General features: G+C 49.2%; 1 protein-coding gene across 4 annotated transcripts in view; it reads right to left on the bottom strand.

The window, feature by feature from the left end:
- Rnf213 (ring finger protein 213) overlaps positions 1-24458 on the bottom strand; it is a 99506-nt gene that overhangs the window by 51390 nt on the left and 23658 nt on the right. For all 4 annotated transcript variants that reach the window (XM_087572566.1, XM_087572567.1, XM_087572569.1 and 1 more), the window contains 17 exon segments: positions 23178-23461; positions 22470-22729; positions 21290-21487; positions 19015-19237; positions 17959-18014; positions 16579-16732; positions 15543-15707; positions 13557-13646; positions 12596-12718; positions 10712-10892; positions 8490-8663; positions 8004-8153; positions 5788-6377; positions 4156-4321; positions 1931-2148; positions 778-918; positions 502-669 (listed from right to left, as the gene is read on the bottom strand). In XM_087572566.1, coding sequence (XP_087428692.1) covers positions 502-669; positions 778-918; positions 1931-2148; positions 4156-4321; positions 5788-6377; positions 8004-8153; positions 8490-8663; positions 10712-10892; positions 12596-12718; positions 13557-13646; positions 15543-15707; positions 16579-16732; positions 17959-18014; positions 19015-19237; positions 21290-21487; positions 22470-22729; positions 23178-23461 — 3341 coding nt within the window.

Here is a 24458-nt window from a genome sequence, read left to right as displayed (position 1 = left end):
TACCATGTTCAGGGAAAGACAAGGGACGTCAATGTAAATACTATGTGGGGGCGCATTTGTGAGTGTGTGTGTGTGTGTGTGTCTGTGTCTGTGTGTCTGTGTGTCTGTGTGTGTGTCTGTGTGTAAAAAGCAGGGTCTCATGTTTCCAAGCTGGCCTCAAATTCAAGATCCTCCTGCCTCGACAGGAGTATAGAGGCTGTGAAGTGATTGTTTATTTCTAAGAACATCTGTTGGTCATCTCTTCTCCACAGCTGGTCATAGGTCCTCCTGAGGAAGATCTGCTGCTAATTAGGTCTACCCCACTTCAGATACTTCTCAGGGGTTGTGATTTGGGGTACCATGCATCCTGCAGAACCACGGCATAGCTGTATTAACCAAAAGCCTACTCAGACCCTTTTCACTCAGTAACAAAGTGACTGGCCTGGCTTGGAGCCAGAGGGACTCTGTGGACGGGCAGCAAGAGGGACCCCTGTGGATGGGCAGCCAGAGCCATTTGCTCACCTCGGAGAATGTCTCCACTTCTACATTGCTGCTGTGGTCTTTCCTGCCAGACATTAGCATCAGCTTGTTTAAAAGCTCCTTTAGCTCCTCTGTGGAGTATTTGCGAAATGCCTCCTGGTAACCATGGTCATCAGGGAGGAGGAGGTGGAGAACAGTGTCTGGGGAAACCTGGGAGGTAGCACACATTTTTAAGTTAGTTTTTGGTACAGAGTCCCATGACTTTGTAGCAAGACCACAGGGCCATACAAAAGTGCACCAGGACTTTGAGAGGTTCACCTTCTGGCCATCTTTGGGGGCCTGGATAATGTAGATGCCCCTGCTGTTGATTGCTGTGGCCAGGGACAGAGACGAGAGCTCCACAGACCCATGGCTTTCCTTCACTGTCTTCAGCCACTCCAGGTTCCTGGCAGAGTCTTTCTATTGGGACAGAAGCGGAGAACAGGCTGGAGAGAGCAGACATGCCCTCGCTGGTGCTCAGCTGCTCCCCCCCCTTCCCCCCCACCCCCGAGCACATGTGCAGTGTCTGCTCGGGGTGTCCCCTGGGCTCTGTCGTGCAGCATCAGTCAGGCTTCCACTGTTCTTGAAGCCCTAGCTGGCAGGTGTAGAGCATTAGGGCTTTGGGTTTACTTATGGACGCGTGAGAAACAGCCACACATGCACCGCAAAGCTCACCACACACAACAGTCGGATAGCAGAGCGTTAGGGAGCCTCGAGCTTTCTTGTTTCTTCCTCTTCTTTTTGGAAATTTCTTACTTTGAGCAAGAAATACATCTTGAACCCCAGCACTTGGGAGGCAGAGGCAGGAGAATCTCTGTGAGTTAGAGGCCAGCCTGGTTTCAAACAGATCTTCCTGCCTCTGCCACCTGAGTTCTGGGATTTAAAAGTGTGTGCCACCATACCTGATTAATTTAGTTTTTAAAATTTGAGCATTTCCTTATCCATTCATGTGCTTCATGTGGATGCCTGGGCCATGAGAGGCCAGAAGAGGGTGCTGTACCCCCTGCAACTGGAGTAATGGAAGGTTGTGAGCCACCACATGGGTGCTGGGGCTGAGCCACTGTTAAGCCTGAGTGGTAGATTCTTAATGTCCATTCGTGATTTCTGAGCATGACCAGTGGAGAAAGGAAAGCATGCATTATGGGCTGTCATTTGCATGTGAGCTTTTAGCAGAAAGTTTGCAAACTTCACTTTCCCATAGGCCAGGTTTCACCATGGTCCTTCCAGCCATCCTTCCCTGCTTCTTGGGGCAGAGACCAAGCAAGCCATTTTCTATGTGACTTCCTGACTCAAGAGAGAACACACGTTCCTGTGCACAATGGGGATCTGTCACGAAGCAGGTCTGTCAGTGCCAGCCTTGCCAAAGCCCTTGGGATCTGTAATAGCAGTCAGCTATTACACTTAGTCTGCCTTGGGCCCTGAGTAGACTTACCAGCTTATCTGGCAGGTGCTGGTCATTGTCCAGGGCCCTCCAGAGTTCCTGCAGATGGTTCATGAACTCGTTGAAATCTGTGTTTGCACCCAGCTTGTACAGGAGAGAAGCGTAACCTTGCACAGCATCGTGGAAACAGGCCACGCGGTCCACATCAATGTCATTCTCTCCCGCAGAGATGGAGGCCAGGTCCACAAACACCTTGAGTTCATTGATATCTTGAGAGGCGGAAAGAGGAGATTGGCACACAACCATGCTGAATTTTGGACAGTAATTCTAAGTGAAGCTATAACTGGACACCAAGCTAATGTCTTGGTTTGACCCACTTCCTGCTTTTGCTAAGAACACTGACCATATTGAATCTATTGACTGACTTCTAATCTTTACCAGGTAATACATCTCAGGCCTTACACTAGGCTTGCTGTGCACAGTAGCCTTGACTCTACATAACGTCACTTAAACAGAGATGGCCAAGGCTCAGCTGGTAAAGAATATGCTGACAGTGAGACAAACTGAGATAACTCTCCACAGGCTTCCAATCCGCTCAACAGATAGGCATCGAGGTGGAGCCAAAGCCCACAGAAGGAAGCAACTCAGTGAGAGCTGGAGCCAGTGCAGCCTCGGTGGCAGCAGGAGGTACACCTTCCTCCTGCAGGTCCAGGGTATAACAGTCTGCTGCCTGCCCTCTTTCCATCCCTCCCCGCTCTTCACTTCCCCACCCTGCTTCTGCTCTTTCTAACCCACATAACGAAACAAGCTACCAAGCTCTCTGCTGGATAACACCTACACGAGGGTGTTACAAAAACACCATCTAGACAAGAGCCATCCTGTTTTCTGGAGAAGACTAAACGGGGAGGACAACTGGAGGGACAGCTCAGTGGTTAAAGCACCAGATGCACTTCCAGAGGGCCCAGGTTCAGTTCCCAGTACCCACATGGCAACTTACAACTATCTAAGGCTCCAGTTCCAGGGGATCTGATACCTTCAGGCCCTTCTAAGTACCAGGCATGTGAGGGCGCATAGACACACGTGTAAGAAAAATGCATAAAAACGCACCTATGTAATTAAAAAATGAAAGGCGGTGGTGAACACCTTTAATACCAGCATTCGAGAGGCAGAGGCAGGAGGATCTCTTGTGAGTGTGAGGCCAGCCTGCTCTACAGAGCTGAGTTCCAGAACAACCAGGACTACACAGAAAGACCCTTTCTCAAAATCAACAACAGCAAATAGGCTGGAGAGATGGCTCAGGGTTAAGAGCACTGACCGCTCTTCCAGAGGTACTGAGTTCAAATCCCAGCAACCACATGGTGGCTCACAACCATCTGTGAACTCTCTTCTGGTGTGTCTGAAGACAGCTACAGTGTACTCACATGCATAAAATAAATAAATAAATCTTTTAAAAAAAAGGTACTTGCTGGTCTTGGAGGGGACCCAAGTTAAGTTCCCAGCACCCACATAGTGGCTTTCAACCAATTATAACCTCAGTTCCAGAGGATCTGACACCCTCTTGACCTCCACAGGCACCAGACACGTATTGGTTGTATTGGCACACATACATATGTGAAAATACTGTTACACACAAAATAATAAAATTATAAATGAAGGGCTGGAGAGATGGCTAAGAGCACTGACTGCTCTTCCAGAGGTCCTGAGTTCAAATCCCAGCAACCACATGGTGGCTCACAACCATCTGTAATGGGATTTGATGCTCTCTTCTGGTGTGTCTGAAGACAGCTACAATGTACTTATACATAATAAATAAACAAACAAACAAATAAATCTTTATAAAAAACAAAAATTAGGGGTTGGGGATTTGGCTCAGTGGCAGAGCGCTTGCCTAGGAAGCGCAAGGCCCTGGGTTCGGTCCCCAGCTCCGAAAAAAAGAACCAAAAAAAAAAAAAAAACAAAAACAAAAAAAAAACAAAAAACAAAAATTAAAAATTAAAAGACTAAAGGAAGTGGTTTAAAAAAAACAGACCTGGGGTTGGGGATTTAGCTCAGTGGTAAACAGACCTTCAGCTATTCACAGCAAACAGGGAGTGACAAAAGAGCCCCGAGACACCATCTGAGTAAAGTGTGTGTGTGTGTGTGTGTGTGTGTGTGTGTGTGTGTGTGTGTCCATCAACGAGATGACTCTGCCTCTTCTCCTAAAGAAGAAGGCAAGGAACAACTGTCCATCTGGTGCCATTGGCAGGACCTAGGCCAGCCCAAGGGGTTGACGATACCTTTCAGAGCCTCGTGCAGCCAGTGGACAAGCTCCGTCTGCAGGGCGAGTTCCTCCAAGCAGCGGTGGCGAAGCTCACTGATGTCTTGGAGCAGCTCTTTGGCCTTGATGAACTGTGGGCTGATCTGGTTCAGTTTCTCATTACGAAAGTCCTCAAAGTCATCTGCCTGGAAGGTGAAGTTTAGCTTGTACTGGCCCTGGTTAGCCATGCCTAGGCAGGAACAGCCAGCCCATAGCAAGTGCCCGTCACACTTCCATTGAGGACCACAGGATTCCTCCTTTCTGGTCAGCAGTACTCCTGCTCCTTCCACTTCTTGCTCCCCATACCCAACCTCCCACTCCACACCAGAGCTTACATGGTCTCTGAAATCTGTTTCTCATCATAGCACTTCGAGGTCTCTCTGTCTCTCTCCATCTCTGTCTCTGCCTCTCTCTTTCTCCCTCTCCCTCTCTCTGTATATATAGATAGGATATATATACGGATGAATGGATGGAAGGATGGATGGATGGATAGGTAGGTAGATATAGATATAGATGTAGGTGTGTGTGTGTGTGTGTGTGTGTGTGTGTGTGTGTGTGATGGTTTGCAAATGCTTGGCCCAGGGATTGGCACTATTAGAAGGTGTGGCCTTCTGGGAGGAAGTGTATCACTGTGGGGGTGAACTTGGAGACCCTCCTCCTAGCTGCCTGAGGATGCTTAGTTTGTTCCTGGCTTCCTCCGGGTGAAGATGTAGAACTCAACTCCCCCTGCACCATGCCTGCCTGGGTGCTGCCATGCTCCCGTCTTGATAATAATGGACTGAACCTCTGAACCTGTAAGCCAGCCCCAATTAAATGTTGTCCTTATACGAGTTGCCTTGGTCATGGTGTCTGTTCACAGCAGTAAAACCCTAACTAAAACAATATATATACACATATATTTTTCCCCTATTTTACTGATCAGCCCCAAAGGCAGCCATGGTGACCCATGCCTCTTATTTCAGCACTTGTCTGAAGGCAGAGGCAAGTGGATCTCTGTGAGTTTAAGGCCAGCTGCCACACTGGTCTACATAGCAACAGCCAGGACTGCCATACTACATAGCTAGACTCTGTCTCAAAATAGAGACAAAAGACCTCTCATCCCAGCTCTGCTGGGTGATGTGTTGCTGCTGCTGCTGCTGCTGCTGCTGCTGCTGCTGCTGCTGCTGCTGCTGCTGCTGCTGCTGCTGCCTAGAGCTGATACAATTACATCTGGAACAAATGCCTTCTGTGTTTTTATGACCTTATTAAAGAACACGGAAAAGGAGGCCATGAATTTGAAAGAGAGCAAGAAGAGACACAAAGAACAGTTTGGAAGCAGGAGAAATAACTATACTCTCAAACATAATATAGCAGAGCATGGCCTCTTCTTGGGTTGCCAATCCCCATGAAACCCATAAGCTATCACCTTACTCAGGAAGAAAGATGGAGCAAAGCCCCCATACAGGTGAGCAAAAAAAAAAAAAAAAAAAAAAATGAGAGCTTTGCTGCTCCTAACTGCTTAAACACCACCCCAAGCCACACTGCCAAGCCAGAAGCCCCACCCAACTCAACCCAGAAGCTCCCCTCCCTTGGGGAGATCCTTACCCCTCTCGAAAGCCAGCAAACAACTTACAAAGTTTAACAACGGGTTAAGAACACTGAAGTCACCGGTCACGCCCAAAGCTCTTCGGACCTGCACGATGACCTTGGCAGAGCTGACAGCCTGATACAGGGTATGGTATTCTTTGATCTGCCTAACACGCTGTGAGATCCAACCTTTTCTGTCCTGGGGGTCCAGAGTGCACATGAATTTAAGATCAACATTCAGTTCGTCATATTTATCTTTAAAGTCTCTGAAGATGACATCAACATCAGCAAAGGTGATCTCTCCTGATCTCAGATTCATGTAGAGCTTGTAGAATTTCTCATAACAAGGGTAGTACAGGTGGTCGACGACGTCTGGAAGCGAAAGCTTCAACTCTCTGCGGTCCTGATCCAGAGTATCATTACTCAGCAACTCTGCTGTCTCATGCCAGAAATCCTGGAAGACATGGCTGTCTTTCAGAGAGTCTAGCTTGCTTGCCATTTCTAGGATATCAGGGCTCAGGTAGTAATGTGTCTTCCTGTTGGAGAATGAGGAATTGGGGGGCTTAATCACAGCTTCATTTAGTTTCTTATTGCTGAGGTCTTGAGAGTGGATCCTTTCGATGTTTCCAAGCTCCACTATAGAAACCAGAATTAAAGGGTGGTGGTTAAATTTCTCATCACAGGAGCATTTTACTTCACTTTCTTGTATTTTGTCCTTTCTCTCTCTTTCCCTCCCTCCCCACCACCCCCTTCCCTATCTCTCTCTCATACACACACCTCTTTTTGAGACAGTGAAACAGAGAGAGCAGTGCCTGTCCCCTGGCACTGGGGTTAAAGGCCTGTGCCACCACCAGCAGCTGGCTTCACTTCTCTTTCTTAGTGAGGGAATGGACAAAGTCTGGATATGTAGGCATATTATCCTCCAAATTGCCAGGATTGTGGCCATGTGCCAGGGTGGGCAGAACTAGAGTTTGCTTTTCAGCACTGGGGACAGCTCCCGCTGCCTGGAAACACTAGGCAAGTGCTCTGCTACTGATACACAGCCCTGGTTCTTTCTCTAGATGCTTCTCTAAGAAAAGAAATACAACCGCCAGGGTCATTTCCCTGCAGACCACCTCTCCTCCACCTTGGCTTTGTCAGTTTTCACAAGGAAACTGGGTATACAACTGGACAAAAAGGTCAGTTGGAAAACGTGAACCTTTTCTCTCTCCCTTCTAAAGACCACACTAATTGTAAAATAGAAACTATACCTTAAAAGTCAGAAACTGGCTGGCTGAGGTGGCCACACCTTTAATCCCAGCACTCAGGAGGCAGAAGCAGGTGGATCTCTGTGAATTTGAGGATAACCTGATCTACATTGCATCTAGTATGGGCAAATATGTGTCATACACAAAGGATCAGTCACCAGGTCTGCCCCCAGGCTTCCCAGCAGCATGAGAGATAAGCAGAAGCAACATTCGGTTCCTAGGGCAGTGACCTACGTGGTGCCCTCTCCTCCTAGCCAGGCACCTAGAACTACAGCAGACATTCCCAGACACGCAATGACTCAGACCTCACCTCAGGTCCTCTGTCTCCTCCTCAGCAAGGTAGATAACATGTCTGACAAACAGAGTCAGAGGAAGAGGTTGGGGATGTACAAGGGAAGAGGCCCAGGGGACGCCTAAAGGATAAAAGAAAGCCTAGAGCTCCCTGACTGATCTAGCCATGATGATGCTCCCCATCTTGGGAGAATCACTTCCCCTGGTGGGAAATCAACAGAGAGTTCTAGATGGGAACGTTGGAGGGATGCTTGCAAGCATGTCAGTGAACTCAGAAGTCATGCTGATTCCCTCTGGCGAATGCAAGTGAACTCAGATTTAAAAAAGAATCTGAGACCCAGAACCCATATAAACCTTGGGTGGGCATAGCAGCCTGGCTGTAATTCCACCCTGGGGAAGCAGGGATAGAGGAATCCTCAGAGCAAACTGGCTAGCAAGGCTAGACACAGCAAGCCCTGGGTTTGATTGAGAGGCCCTTTCTCGTTGAATATGGTGAAAGAGGGCTCAAGAAAGATTCCCAGTATCTACCCTGGGCCTCCACATGCACATGCACCCAAGTACACGTACACACACACACACACACACACACGGAAATTAAAGATTATTGTTTTAAAGCAGCTCCCCACCCCGCCCCAACTCTGCCTCTACTCTGCCCTCACTGTGCCTTCCTCCACCCTTCACCCTGAAAAGACCCTTAGTCTTTAGTGCCACTCCTGGGGCCCACCTTGCACGAAGTGTTTCACTCTCCCAAGCTGCGTCAGGAGGCTCTCCACGTATCTCTTCTCTCGCTTGAGGAAGAACAGATCGTCCTTTCTCCTGTCCAGCAAGCCCTTCATATCATAGACCTTCTCTTGGAACTGCAGCCTCTGACTATCTGAAAAGTAACTTGACAGCTCACACAACCCTGTATGTCTTCCATGTAATCTGCTGCCTCTCTCTGAACTTTCTCCGTGGTCAGGGCAATGAGGAGGGACCAGGAAGACTCCCCTCAGCCAGTCGATGAAGAGAGTGGCAGAATAGGCTCTTGCTGCCTCCACCCCACTGCTCTCTCATGATACTCCTCAGATTAAGCTTCTCGGCTCTCCAGTAAGAGCTGCTGGCAGTTATGGAGCCCAGAAACATCCCATCCCCTGTCCGCAACATGGTGTGCCCAAGCTCTCTCCCTCTTTCCCTTCTCAGCAGGCTGAGGCTATCTCAGTGTGATACTTACTTATGTCCCAGATACCAAGAAACTGACTCTTGTACTCTAGGATCAACTCCAGCTGTCCAACCACAATGGTGCCATTTTCAAGTTCCCCTGCAACCTTCTGGAACACAGACTCAGCAGTGACCATCAGCCGCCTGCCTTCCTTCGTGATGTGGTTGGTGATGTTTTCATTGGTTCCTGATCAGAGGGAGGGTGCATAGTTCAGAGCCTGGGTCTCCTGACCGATCAGTTCCCACCAGGGATCCCTAATAACTCCACCTGCTACAGCAGCGCTCAGGCAGTTTCCAGTGTGACAACATTTGATTGGTGCACGGCTACAGGTTCTAGGTACATCCTGGACCACCATGCTCCCCACCATCACTGTGAAACTTACAATCAATTTAGATGACAAGATTTTAAATACATTTACTTTTAACTCCCAGAAAATCTCTTTCCTGCTATGATCAGATTTGTATTAAAAGATCATGCCCGGTTGTGTGCGCTGGCACACACCTTTAATCCCAGCACTCGGGAGGCAGAGGCAGGCAGATCTCTGGGATTTCAAGGCCAGCCTGGTCTACAAAGTGAGTTCCAGAATACCAGAGCTGTGACATAGAAAAACCCTATCTCAAATAAGTAAATCAACTATTAAAAATTAAATAAATAAATAAAAATAATCTTGTTAATCTGTGTCATCAAATACCAAGAACCCTTATCCCCACTTTAAATCCATGAAAAAAACTGGGCATGGTGGATCCCGTGCACTCTGGAAGTATAAGCAGGCGGATCTGAGTTCAAAACCAGCCAGTTCTCCATAGACCAGCCAAGACTACATAGTGAGAGTCAGTCTCGGAAAAAGAAAATAAACCAACAAAAAGCCTGAAACAACTGAGATGCTCTTCAGCAGATGGACAGATCAAGAAACTGTGGCAGCTCCGTGATAAAAACAGAACTCAGCTGTCAAGCAACACGCAGACAGGGAGGAGCTTCAAACACAGAGTCCTGTCTAGGAAGAGTCTGTCTCTAAGTCGACAAGTGTCATACGTTTTCAAGAGTGGGATATTCTACAAAACATAAACTATAGGAGAGAGAATAAAGAGGACCACAGGTCCTTGGCACAAGGAGTTTACTGTGACACTGTGCTGCACCAAACATGCCGACCCAGAGAACCCTACGAACCCCAACTTGAGTGTGATAAAGGACACATCACATGTGTCCCTATGTGAACAGCAGCGCATGGGTGCTGGGGAAGCTGTGTGGGAACTATGTTTTCCGATGAATTTTTCTAGAAAACCTATCAATTGCACGCACGGACGCACGCATGCACGCACGCACGCACGCACGCACTTGATACTCTCAAGCTGTCAGCAAATGCCTACAGCACCTACCTAAGCAGTCACACATTTTTGCCTCATACCTCCCAAGCCTTGAGGGGCTCTCTGTCCAAGATCCGGCAAAACTGAGAATTACAATCTGACCTGGACCTTCAGTGCTAAACCCAGCACATTACCACTACAAGATCTAAACAGAGCAGCCCACACGAGATGCACAAAGAGCCTTCAGGGGAAGGCATAAATAACACTTGGGATCTATGACCCCTGTGAGGATCAGGTGGGACTTCCCGTTCTGTTGATGAAATCACTGCTCTCATAGTCAATGTTCTGAAGGCCACCTGGGTTTGTTTAGTGCATACATGTGTATGCATGTGCGTTCATTAAATGTGCATACATGTACAGGCAGTCCAGAAACAGTAACCAGAGTCTCCAGTGAACCTGAAGCCCGGCCAGTAGCTGGCCAGCCTCGGGAATCCTTCTGTCTCCACCCTGCAGTACTGGAGCTACTGCAGGTACCTGAGTGCCATCCAGCCACCTGTTACCGCAGCAGGTGTTTCACCTGCAGAGCCATCTCCCCAGCCACCTGTTACCGCAGCAGGTGTTCCACCTGCAGAGCCATCTCCCCAGCCCAACCGTAGCTCGTAATGCTGCGTACAGAGCAGCCAGTCATCTGTACTCTGCACCTCATATCCCTTCATTGGGAACCTGAGGCCTTCAGAAGGGCTATCGGGGAGGCAGCATGGCGGCTGGTGTGCAGTAGCACTCAGAGAATCCTGCCTTTTGTCCTCCTCATCTGGCAGGATGCCCATGCCTGTCCGGGTCCCTCCATTCTTCCTTATCAGCATATCAGCTGAATGTCGAGGTCAGGAGTACACCACCCTCGCCAAGCTCCCCACAGACACCAGAACATACCACACAGTTTGAAGAGCTGCCTCACATCTGGCCACTTGAGCAGGTATTTGAAGATCTCATCCACATCAGACACCAGCTCCCCATTGTGCACAGGCCATGACTTGGTTATCACAGCAGACAAGAGGGTACCAAATTTCTGCAAATCTTGACAGGAGAGCCCTTCAAGGACACTGGTCTGAGACTATAAAAAAAAAGAGTAAGAAAAGGAGACAGTAATGTCTTAGTAGTTTGTTTTGAAATAAGAGAAACATGAAAACGGGGTATGGTAATCCTAGCATTTGGAAAGTAGAAGTTATAGGCCAGCTGAGGCTATACAAAAAATGCAAGGTCAAGCCCAAGCTAAGTGAGACCTTATCTTAAAAAATAATTTCTTCAGAAGTTATCCTTAGAGGAGTGACTGTAGGTGATGGACAAGTTACGGAAGCGAATATGAAGGCAGCTGTCTTCCTGGTTCTGAGGACAGAACGTCTTTCCAGTTCAGGGTCTGTGGTGGGTTTTTCATTTGTGGTGGTGAGTACACACAGAAAAAGTGCACTGAGGAAGTGCACGATCCAGTGGAAGCTCCAAGGCGTCCGTGCCGTTCCGCTCTGACTGCAGACAAGTTAGCTGAGTTCCACACTCTCTGGAGCTGGTTAACTTCAGTGTGTGCTTTTGTGGTTGTTTGTGTTTTAATTGCCACCTTTTTATAATATATTATTTTCTTCTTTTTTCTTTTTTTTTTTCTTCTTTTTTTTTTAGGAGCTGGGGACCGAACCCAGGGCCTTGCACTTGCTAGGCAAGCACTCTACCACTGAGCTAAAATTCCCAACCCCTAATTTTCTTTTTAAAGTTTTCAATGATTTCTTAAATCTACTCAAAGTGGTACACAGAGCCTCAATAGGAGAACTGCTCACTGGGGGGATAAAGGAATGGCTAAATGCTTGCCTACTGTGTGTAATGCCCTGGTTCAATGCTCAGCACCACCGACGCACAAATATAGAATAGAAATAAAGTGCAGGCCAGAGAGGTGGCTCAGTGAGTAAAAGTGCCTGACGCCAAACCTAACAACATGAGTTCATACTTTGGCTCCCACAAGGTGGAAGGAGAGAACTAGCCACCAAAAAATATCTTCTGATCTCCATGCATGTATGTATGCCATGGCTGGCACGCGTGCACATGCATGAACACATGCACACAAATGCACGCATGCAGAAACACTCAACTGTTAAGTAGAAAGCACACCATTTCTTGGAGCCCTCTCCTCACACTCGGCCAGCAGGGTTTTGACAAGGTGCCCTGGGCAGGAGGAACTCAAGTAGATGATGAAGGGCCTCAGCGGAGCTAAAACTACAGAAGTGACAGGGAGCAGCTCAGCAAGCTGCTGCTCACAGACACGGCCTTGCCTCTTCTCCACCACCGCAGAAGCAAGAATTATCAAAGTAACGCAGCCCCTCAGCACTGCCCACAAGGGTGTAATGGAGGCTCAGCCGGGGAGATGGCTGGGGAAAGGCCTGTGTAAGCTGCCGGGGAGCATTTTGTTTGTTTCAAGATTCAAAGTCTCACCATGTTGCCCTGATGAGCCTGACCAGGGCTACATAGACAAGGCTGGTTTCGATCTCAGGTACCCACCTGTTTCTCTTTCCCAAATATTTGGATGAAAGGCACATGCCAACACATCCAGCCTAGCAGCTGTGGTTTTGCGTGGCATCTAACAGCCCAGAGAACAGGAAAACCATGCTATTTCTCAAGCAGTTGGATGAGAACACCGGATCTCAGCGTACATATGGCTCTGGACACAAAGGAGGGTGAGCGGACCCCATGGGGTCTCAGAACAAGCAGGGTTAAGCAGCCATTGGCAGGCCATATCAGAAACCCCTGTAAACCCATGCAGGAAAGGCTAGTGACCTGGCAGACAGAGCTCACAGCTTCGATGACACACTTCTCGATACTCCTTGCCACGCTGTCATGGGGTCCCTCATCACAACAATGACTGCTGCAGAAGAAGGAGATCTGCAAACGGGGTGACTCCTGCAGATAAGGAGGGGATGTGAGGGCTGTGAGTGGTACAAGGGCTATTGGGTACCTCACTACAACATCCCAGGGGAACGCCCACGTCTTCACTGCCTCTGTGCACACACTAAGCGTGTCCACAAGCTGAGGAACAAAAAGAAAATAGCTTCTGTAGCAAGGCATAGATAGTGGCTGCCTTGTGCCTGTCATCCCAGCACTTGAGAGCCACCGCAGGAGGACTTGCTGGGACCTTGAAGCCAGCCTAGAATAGAGTGAGACCATCCCAGAAACCCAAAATTTAAGCCCTTTGTCCCACTCTTCGGAAAAAAAAAAAAAACAAAACAAAACCCTGCCAGCACTGGAGCTTGTAAAAATAGGTAAATTTTAAAATATAAGCCATTTCCCTGTACTTCTGTTTTCCTAATATCTGCTGCTTGACAGTTTTGGCTAAAACATCCATGTCACATAAAACCAATCTTCCATGTCAGAAGCCTTCATTCACACTGAAGAAGGGGTGTGTGTGTGTGTGTGTGTGTGTCCCTCCACTGTTGTTGTTTCTATTAACTGCCCAGTACAGTATCTGCAAGGGGACCTCCTTGTTTAGGAGTAGGATCCCCATCATGACAAAATGCTGTCCCTAATCTTCTAAGGGCATCGCACAAGAACTTTGACATTCTTCTGAGGTCAAAAGACAGTGGCCAAACCAGAAACACAGGTCAAAAGTCATGGCTGACCCCCTGCCTCACCACCATCAGCCTTGATGCTCAAGTGCACCCCTCACAACTATTGTGTACTTAGGTTACTGGCCCCCTCTACGGTCGTTCATCTCCAGGAAGAGTGCCCCGACCTCAGGTACCTGTTTGAGCCTCCCTTCCATGTCTCCTAGCAGTGGCCCCTTCCAGCCATACTTCTCAGGGAAGTTGATCCCCACCAACCGTCGCCATACCTGCAAAATTAAAGAGCAACAACCACAGGGTAGAAAGGTGAAGCAGATTGACAGCCAGGTACAGTGGTGCTGACCTGTGGTCCTGGGTACGTGGGAAGTGGAAGAAGATTACTGGAGTTCAGGAGTTCGAGGCTGACTTGGACACCACAGGAAGACCTGTCTTGAGAGGAAAGGATGGTGCATGCTATAGCAGTATTAAGGGCTAAGAGACCCAGGCCTCGAGAACAACAGGGCTCCCAGCTCCTCACTGTCACCGATGAACTGTGTCAGCGGTGTGTCAGGACAGCACTCTGACTCATGTGACAGTTCAGGGCCACCACCACCCTGCCAGCGTGTCACCTCTCTTTGTTTAGAAAGAGTCTCCCCGTTATGCTCCTTCTGAAGAGTTTGAGACAGGCACAGGGGCATGAAGAAACGCTTCCTTCCTCGAGAGTGGGATCGAAGAGCATGATTACAATTTCTTTGGAAGAAGTGTAACTACAATGAACCACATGAAACTGTACCTGTATGTCCTCAATGGCCAACTATGCACACCGCCCCACAGCTGTCTGACTAAGGAGCTCAGGGTGCTGCTGACCCAGCCTGCTCTAAGTGGTTCTTAAAAACACTGTGCTTTCCAGGCCCGTCTGTGCAGAATTTGTGTGCCATTCCCTCTATTAGTGTTCTTCCCTTCCGGGACTAAAATGTCATCTGCAGCAAGTTCCTGGCCTGATGACCTGGCTCCTGCCTTCAGTGTTCCTGCTGAATCCTGCTGAATCCTGCTGAATCCTGCTGAATCCTGCTGAATCCTGCTGAATCCTGCTGAATCCTGCTGAATCCTGCTGAATCCTGCTGAATCCTGCTGAATGGCTTTTTACAACTGGCTACAGAGCTGGTTTCTGCTATGACTTAAGTCACTATTCTTCCATAGAAGAATACAAACCACTGGGCGTGACGGCACACACCTTTAGTCCCAGCACTGGGGAAGCAGAGGCAGGAGGATCTCTGTGAGTTTAAGGCCAACCCAGACTACATAGCAAATTCCAGGACAGTTAGGACTTAAAAGAAAAAAACAAAAAACCGTCACTAGCAGAATAAACAAACAAAAAATCCAAAACAAAATCTTACTTTGCCTACCTACTCTAAATATATACATTTCAAGTACAGATGAGCTTGCCCCACTTATGCAGGGATGCAGAATTAGACATCAGAAAGCCTCCAGTGTATTCTCTTCAAAGTGCAGAGTAACTTTTGCCTTACATATTGCTGCCGAGAGAACCACAGGGCTCTACCTGAGTCCTGTCCTTGGCCACATCTTACCCAAGTGTCAGGACTGAAAAACTAACTAAAACCTGAACTCCAGGATTTGTGTAAGGGGTCTCTACATTTTCTACCTTTTCTGTAAGCTTTCTCTTGCCGTCTCAGGGCAGCCTTTCATACTTGTGACTGTCGGGTTAACTGCAAGCACCACGGGATTCTGTAACCCTTCCTGGTGATGAGCGCAGCAACTGCCAACCACATCGCCCAAACCCAAGCCCTCTGCAGGACTGTAGCCTCTCAGCTTCTCCACAGGTACCTCTGGCTGTTTCCCCACAGAAGAGTGTCCTTTCTGTCCTCCCCATCATTTCAATGTCACACACCTAGATCACAGCCCCAACATCACCTCCCACCGCCCAGGTTAGGCAACCTCCTGACACTGTATCCCCATCACCTCATGGCAAGGGGACCAGGCCCAGCCAGGCCCGGCCACACTTCCCATGTGGCTGTGGGTTGTCAATGTCCCTTCTTCACAGAAGGAAATCCCTGGCTAGAGTTCAGGCCATGATGACAGCTCTTGGGTTGGTGGTGATGGTCCCCAGTCCCTTCCGTTCACACCTATGTGCCTTTGGCAGCTTTGTGGCTCCCAGGAAGGCTTACCGCCATCTCATCGGGATAGGAAAGTTGGACGGCGGCAAAGTTTCTAGAGAGCATGGGGCTTTTAAACACGGTACGCAGCCACTTTCTCGTGGTGTTCAGGGCCTCCTGGAGGGTGGTCCTCACCAAGTCTTCATAAGATTTTGCAACCAGCCCCTCTTCAGTATGCTGTGGACACATGAGAGAGATTACAAAATCTATAGTCACTGTCAATCCTGATGACCTGATCTGATCCCTAGAACCACATGATGAAAGGAGAAAACTGACTCTTACAAGTAGTCCTGACTTCCAGACCCATGCCATGGTGTGGTCTCTGTGTCTCTGTCTCATGCATATGCATGCACAGACACATACACACATGCAATGCAAATTTTGAAAAGAAAAAAACAGAAGGAATAACTTTAAAATATACATTTAATTATCTCCCATTGATGAAGTCAGAGTTGTGTTTGTGAAGAGTCAGTGAAATAGTCCTCTAGCATTTCAAATGGAGGCGCATAGACTGAGACGGGCGAAAGACACACAAACATGAGGGAACACTATCTCAACTGCACAAGGTGACTGGAGGGGATTAGAAGGACCAAAATCAAAGAGAGGTACAGAGATCTGGGGTGGCAGATATGGAATGCAGCTCTGTCCGGCAAGCACAGAGAATGAGGGGCCAGAGCGCTGCCAGCTGATGAAGGCACAGGGGCAGGTGCGCTGGACCACCTCAAGGGAGGCCGACTCTGCTCCCCTGTGCTCAGGGGTAGGAAGGTCCCCAGTGATTTCTGTCAACAGCGGGAAAGAAGTACCCAGCTATCGGTGACATCCTGCTCCAGTTCTTTAGCGTGTCCTTAGACATCAGAAGCCCTGTCTACTTATAGCCTCCTTCTCTCCCTCCAACCCAAGCCCCAGTACCGCCTCCAACCCAGAGAGAGCTCAGCTGGAGCAGGGCCTCGACCACCTCCCTCATGGCTGAGTCAGCCCAGGTTCCCTTTCAAATCAGGGTTACCGGAAGCCCACGCCTCCGAAACTGTGTCAGACAAGTCCCACTCACCTCTGGAGGACTGAGCTGAAGCACTGCACAGACAAGCTCAGCAGACAGGGCAGGAGTCTGGTAGAATTGTCTGTCAGCAGTGATGCTGCAGACAGTTTCATGGAGGTCTGCACACTCAGTCAAGTAGATCTGTGGCAGGCTCTCCTCAAAGATCCTACACAAGAAAAGGACAGAGGAATCACTGAAACGGTTGAGAAAGGAGAAAAGGTGGGGGAGAGGAAAAGGGTTAAACTAATAAAAAAACACAAGTCCTGTGTATGGGGTGTCTCCCAGCCCTACAGGCTCAGGCTCACGTTTACTATGTTTGTGTTTGGGGCAAGCAGGGGTTTAACTGCCCAGCATGCCTGGTGTGCCTGGGTTCAAGCCTTAGTCTGCAAAAGGACAAAGGGGGTGGGGCTGGAGAAAGGGCTCAGCAGTCAAGAGCACTTGCTACACTAGCAGAGGACCCAAAGGCTGGGTCCCAGCAGGACAACTGCCTGTGCCTCCACCTCCTGGCAGCTGCAGACTGGAGTCAAAGCAGAAAAAGGTCTGAGCATCAGCACTGGTCAGCACTGGTCTCTCCCCATGTACTGGCTGGTTCTGTGTCAACTTGACACAAGCTGGAGTTACCACAGAGAAAGGAGCCCCCTTGAGGAAATGCCTCCATGAGATCCAGCTATAAGGCATTTTCTCAATGAGTGATTAAGGGGGAAGGACTGAGACCCTTGTGGGTGGTGCCATCCTTGGGCTGGTGGTCCTGGATGTATAAGAACGCAAGCTGAGCAAGCCAGTAAGTTACATCACCCCATGCCCTCTGCATCAGCTCCTGCTTCCTGCCCTGTTCCAGTTCTGACTTCCTTTGGTGATGACCAGCAATGTGGAAGTGTAAGCTGAATAAACCCTTTCCTCCCCAACTTGCTTCTTGGTCACGTTTGTGCAGGAATAGAAACCTGACTGAGACACCCCACTTCCTGATTTGCAATGCAATTTGAACCCTACTTCCTGCTCCTCTGCCAGGGCTTCCCCACCGGTGTGGACTGCAGCCCTCCAACAGTGAGGGAGAACACACCCTTCCTCCAGCTGCCTCTGCTAGGTCCCTGTCAGAGCCAGGGGAACAGTGAGGAACGCAGTCACATTCGACTTCTCCAATCTGACTGCCTCCCAATGGAACCCAGGACTCAGATAAGGACAGTGAAGGGACATACAGCAAATGGAGCAGTGGCGAAATGTCATCAGCCAGAGCTAGACACGCAGCACTTCAGAGCTCGGAAAGCGTGGTGTTGGTTTGCAATCTCCCCAGTGACGCCGCATGTGTTCGGGAAGCTATGGCCAGTGTGGACAGCCACCATTCCTCCCTTCCAGAGCTTTGTGGACAAGGCTGCCCTCGGCCTCCCTACTTACCTGTCCTGATACATGTCCACAAGGTACATCAGAATTTTAAAGACTTTCTTGACATCCTAAGACAGTGAAGAGAAGGGAATGGAAGGTGTAACCTTGACGTTGCTGCATCTGGAGATTGAGCCAAGAAAAGGCCTCTGCACACACAGAGCACTAATTCAAAACAGCTACTCTTCTGCCTCACGTGTGTGTGTGTGTGTGTGTGTGTGTGTGTGTGTGCGTGCGCGGTGTGTGTGTGTGTGTTTACTCAGAAACCATCCACTTGACTCAGAGATGTCTTTCACTGGCTTGGAAATCACCAGCTAAGTGGGGCTGGCTAGTAAGCAAGGATCTGCCCACTGCAAAAGTGCAGGCCACCATGCCCTGGGTTTCGATGTGGTTCCAGTCATTCAAATCCTCATGCTTGTGTGCCAAGCACTCTACCAAATGAACCATCGCCCTAGCCCAACACATGCAATTCTCTCTGTGTATCTCAGTTCACACCCACCCTGGCTTATAGTTCCACCCAGCACAACTGTTTAAAGAAATTATGATAGAAGTTTTAAAAGCTATTGATAAACTCAGGCAAACCAACCTTTGCCCTTAAGAAACATCACCACCCCTAGCTAAACCAACATCATTACATCTGAGTAGATTTACCTCCCCTCTCATGTGTGTGTGTATCTGTGTGTGTGTGTGTGTGCATGTGAGTGTGTCTGTGTGTGTGTACGTGAGTGTGGGTGCATGTTAGTGTGTGTATGAGTGTGTGTATACGAGTGTGTATGTGTGTGAGTGTGTATGTGAGTGTGTGTGTGAGTGTGTATGTGAGTGTGTGTATGTGAGTGTGTGTATGTGAGTGTGTGTATGTGAGTGTGTGTGTGTGTGTGTGTGTGTGTGTGTGTGTGTGTGTGTATTCACCCTGCTCGCCACCCCTCTTTCTTTCTTTTGGTTGTGGTGCTGAGGATGAGACCCTGGCTTTTACTCATGAGGTGAGCACTCTACCACTGAGAGCTCCCGGCCCTGTAGCAGTTAACCTGTTCTTACTAAGCCAGCACTTGCTAACCTGTCCCCACAACCCACCTCTATGTTTTGTTTTGAGATCTTCCCTAGTCCTCGAAGGCGGTATGAAATCCCTTGAAAGCAGTCCAGGACCCGAGTGGGCATGTGACTCAGGTATTCTTCGGAGTTCTCCAAGTAGGAAGATAAGCTTTCAAGAGGGACCAAGCTGAACCAGGAGCGGAAAAGGTACTCATCTACATGCAGCAGGGCCATCCTATTCTGCATTAACTGGAGAGCCTGGCTCCTGAGGAAAGACAACACAAGGCAGGGTGAGACCGCAGCGGTCGGCACTGACATAAAGTAAGATAGAGCAGAGGGTCTGATTTTAAGGGTTGTCGTGCTTCCTGGAAAACAAAAGTCAAGGAGTAGGCCGACTACTGGAGGATTCCCTCTAGACCACGAGGGGCTCTCTCCATCCTGTACCAAATCAGGGGCTGAACTGAACAGAGCATCAAGTGTTGTGTGGATTCAGTGGCAGAAACTGAGACCCAAATGCCCAGAGTAACTGGCTCATCCCTGTCACTGTGGCCAGCCAAGAGCTGTCTTGCCTCTTAGCCCCACATGGCCACCACTGGATGGCCACTATCACATCCTTACCACGGATATGTAAACTTACACATGCACTTGTATGCATGCACGAACACATACATGCACGCACACACAGACTTTTACACACACACACACACACACACACACACACACACACACACGACACCATAAGGAGAGACAGTGGAGCTATTCTCATGAGATTCATACAGCATAACTGGAAGTAGACTGGCTGAGGGCTTTCCTCAAACTACAGTTCAAACCCCATCTACCCTCTGAAATACTTGCCACCACCATCACTGAGGAATAAACCATTATTGGATGTACGTAGAAGTCCTATCAGCCTCCCCAGATGGAGTGAGGGGGAAAAATGAACCAGAACAATAGAACATCTGATGTGACGTTACAATGCTGTGCACTGTGATGTTGAATTACGCCTACTAGTATGGTACATAAGCACCTGGGGCAGAGCCCAGGGTTCCCTCTCCAGTATGAGGGAAAGAAAGAAAAGAAGGGGGGAAAGGAAGGAAGGAAGGAAAAAAGTATAGATTTGATGCCTTGAATCTTAAATTTTCTACGGAACTTCTGTAAGTTTTTCTTGTGCCAGAAAGGAGGCCCCTGTGTGGAAATACAATGTCATTTTTGGTCTATGTAGGCCCATCAGAGCCTTCTCCCCAGCAGCTCTGCTTGTTAGAGACAGCAAGGCAGGGGGTGAGAGAGAAGCTTGGGTGTGAAAGTGCTTGCTGTGCAGGTATGAGGACCTGAGTTCAAATAACTGTAAAAAACCAGACACACAGCCCAGGCATCTGTAATCCGAGCGCTGCAATCTGCAAAGAGATGGGATGTACACACAGGAGAATGCCCAGATAATCATGGGCTGGCCCCCTGGGCATGCACACTGAGAGAAAAACAGAGACACCACCTCAACACGGAAGGACCACTACCAGAAGTTGTCCTCAGAGCCCCACAAAACACACAAGTACACACACATACATACACACACACACACACACACACACACACACACACACACACACGCTCAACTCACTCGCTCACACACCCAGAAATAACTAGGCAGAGAATAGAATCAATGCTTATCAAAGCACCTTACTATATAAAAAGCAGAAATGACTCAAGTGACAACAGGGGACTGGCTGCAGCAAAGCTAAGGCACCCTTGACAAGGAAGGCTAGCATCATCCTACCAGAAGAGCACATACTAGCTGGCAACAATACTAGTTGGAAACAACAGTACTAGATGGTAACAACAATACTAGTTGGCAGTAAAAAATAAATAAATGATTGGCCTCTTGGCTTGCCTCAGGTACTCTTTCTGTTTGTTCGTTTTCTTGTTTTTCAACTCAGGGTTTCTCTGCATGCTGTATACCTGGCTGGGCTCGCACCTAGAAATCCACCAGCCTCTGCCTCCCAAGTGCTAGGATTGAAGGCGTGCGCCACTGCCGCCGCTGCCACCGCTACCACCACCACCACCACCACTACTACTACCACCACCACCACCACCACCACCACTACCACCCAGCTTCGTCAGTACTCCTAAAGCACACGAAACACCTGTGCTGTCTGTCACTGGGACTGAAACATACACAGCCCCGGCTCTGGGCCTGCTGACAGTTAAATTTTTCTTCGTAACTATGCTGATGTTGGAGGATGTTTGTTCCTGCTCTCCTCTGAAGAGGTGCGCAGCCTATGGGGTCTGGGATTGGTGTCAGAAGCGAAGCTCTTCAGCTTACCTGGCGGATGCTTTGTCACGAAACTCGGAGAAGGAGATTCCTTCGAGGCCTGCCCACACGTCCTCAGTCTGGCTCTTGGAGTTCTTCCTGGGTGGAGACTGCTGCATGCAGTAGTGCAGGAGGGGTAAGATGCCCAGCCAGCGATCACACCCCACTTCTATGCACCTGAAGCACAGGGTTATCAAGTATGCATGCCATCTAGAAGGGAAGGAAGGAAGATGGCCCAGTGGTCGGTGACCACCACCTGCAGAGAGCCCAAGGGACACTGTGCATGGCTGGGCAGGGTCCACACCAGGAGATGGTTCTGTCATAAGAAAGACAGGGTATTCCAGCCCCACCCCTAAAGCAACCCTCATTGAATCCCAAGAGCAGATTCCTACTAGAGTTCTCTCCATCTACACTGCATGGCTGAGGGAATGTCTAAAACATAGGAAGCCAAGCAAGAGCTGCTTGGGGAAGGCCAACTGATGTGACTTTCAAGTCCTATCAAACCAGCCTCAAGTGATGCTGTGGAAGCCCAAGCCAGGGTCACTGTGCTCTTGGAGGTCACCTACAAATCTGTGACCCAGCAGGGATAGCATGCATCCTAATCTGAGTGGCCCAGGGAGAGCGGAAGGAAACACATCCCCCAAGCTTCCGTAGACAATGACACGTGTGTAAGCACTGAAAGCCTATCTCGTACTCTATGTACCCCTGTACCGAGATGCCCAGTCTGGATTCCCCCACTTCAGTCTGCCAGGCACCTGGGACCACAGACATGCAGCCTTACCCGAAGCTTCAAGGCAGGTATGTGCTGCCTGGTTCACAGCCAAAACACAGCACTCAGCAAGCTTAAGGCAGACATCTCAAGTCTGAGTAGCCTGGGCTACGTAGTGAAGCTCTCTCTCTCTCTCTCTCTCTCTCTCTCTCTCTCTCTCTCTCTCACACACACACACACACACACACACACACACACACACACACACACACACACGTAATGACCCTGGGGCTGGAAAGAAGGCTCCACAGCTTAGAGCACTGTTTCCCTTGCAAAGGACCCAGGTTTAGCTTCCAGTATCCACACGGTGGCTCACAGGGGTGAGATCCAACTCCTTCTTCCAGCCTCCATGGTCACCGGTATGCAAACATACACACAGGTGAAATTTGCAGACACATAAGGTAAGAAATCAACAGGGAATACCTTTGACGTATGCTGAGGACAGGGCTCAGGTCCCTGTGGAGGGCTTCTGGTGAGTCAGCACTGGGAATGAGGAGATAGCACAGCGAGTCCAGGTCCTTTTTGGGTACAGTAAAGTCAGCTGCTTCCACCATGCAAAGGATGCTCAGGCCCAATATCTGCTTACTCCTCACAGGGCAGTCGGCAGGCAGAGACTCCCCACTCTTTCCTTCCAGGAACGGCATCATCAGCTTTTTCACATGCTCCCACAGGTTTAACCTCACCTGGTCCCAGGAGAGAAAGATGTGTGGGCATGCAGGGCACACTCAGAGGCTGGGTAACTCTGCCAGGGACCAAGACACCAGAGCAAGGAGCACATCACTTGCCTCCCCCTGCTTCACCACTGAAGCACACAGATGCTCAGTCCCCAGCCCTGCAGGGTGGAGGCATAGGGAGGTGGTACCCTAGAGACAGCCACACACACTAGGCTTTCTGAGAGATTAGGACAAATCCTAGAGGTGGTGCACAAAGAAACCCCTTGAGGAGAAGAAAGAAGAGGAGGGGGAGGAGGAAGAGGAAGGGGGAAGGAGGAGGAGGAGGAGGAGACCATGAGGTCCTCTTGCCCCCAATCGGTACTTGGCCCACTCAGTGCAGGGGTCTTGTAGCCTCTAGTTGTTCAAAGGACACTGCCTGTCTACTCCAGAGCTGCTGGTAACAGTGGGGAGTAGGTACCTCTCTCTCCTCATATTGCAGACTGGACCATTTCCTTGCATGGCCATCGTGAATCATGGGCACTCGGACCACAGAGTAGAACTGCCGGAACTGGGTCATGAAGGTCTGCAGGTTGATGGCACTCCAGGACTGGAGAACACTGAAGATGCGGTCGAGCATGATCACAGCGGCCTGCTTCTTCCCTCTCACCAGGTTCTTTCTTGTGCCATCAGTGATGTAGTTCTTGGCTTGCTGGAGCAACCCAGGAGATCTCATCCAGATTATGTCATCGTACTGATGCCAGTCTGAGGGGACAGAAGGACCTCACATAGGTATTGGGGTTGGTCTGAGCTGTTATATATTCAAATGCTCAATTCTGGATTAATAGAACTGATTGCCCCAAGAGGGAATTCTCACACACACCAGCTTTTGTTGTATAAACCTTGCTTCCCAAGTTAACTGATCAACAAAAAGTTTTTTGTGATTGGACAGTAGAGAGAGGTAGGCCAGACTTCCTGGAAGGGAGATAGGAAATCTGGAAAGAAAAAAGGGAGACAGAAGGAGAGACGGAGGAACTATGGGCCTGGAGGGTGGTCAGATTAACTTAGATGAACTAGTTGAGAGTGTGCCCAGCGAAGGCCTCAGCTCTAAAATATTAAAAGGTCTCTGCGTGGTTATTTGGGGGAACTAGATGGTTAAGGAATAACCGAGACTATTAATTCCCAGCATTAATTAGCATACACAGTCTATTTCATTCATTTTACACAAGTGAGCTCCAAATCCCTGAGGCCTGGCCTCCCCTAGAAGAACGTAGGAGGACAGCCAGAGTCAGGACAAAGGGAAACCCAGGTGATCAGCTCACTATACGCTAACACAGGCATGGACTGTGCAGCCCAGGGTCAGCAATGTGAACCCTGGGCTGGGGATGCAGCTCACTGGTAGAGTGCTTGCTTTAGCACACACAAAGCCCTGGCTCCCCTGCACCGTACAAACATGGAAGACAGAAGCACACCGGCAATGCCACTGATTGACAGATTCAGGCAGAGGACCAAAAACTTGAGTCGTCTTTTACTATACAGCCAAGGTCAATCTTAAAAACAAAGACTGAAGTTTTAGTAGTTAAGGGTGCTTGCTGGCTGCTCTAGTAGGACTGTGGTTCGGCTCCCAGCACCCACGTGATGGCTAACAGTCTGCATGTCCTCTTCTAGGGGGATCTACTGCCCTCTTCTGGCTCCTAGGCACACATGTGATACACACACACACACACACACACACAAATGTTTTAGTCAATGCTGAGACCCG

This window comes from Rattus norvegicus, chromosome 10 (assembly GCF_021556685.1).
Source record: "Rattus norvegicus strain SHRSP/BbbUtx chromosome 10, alternate assembly SHRSP_T2T, whole genome shotgun sequence".
Lineage (NCBI taxonomy): Eukaryota > Metazoa > Chordata > Mammalia > Rodentia > Muridae > Rattus > Rattus norvegicus.
Note: the sequence above shows the minus strand (reverse complement) of the source record. Positions and strands in the feature narration are given on the sequence as shown.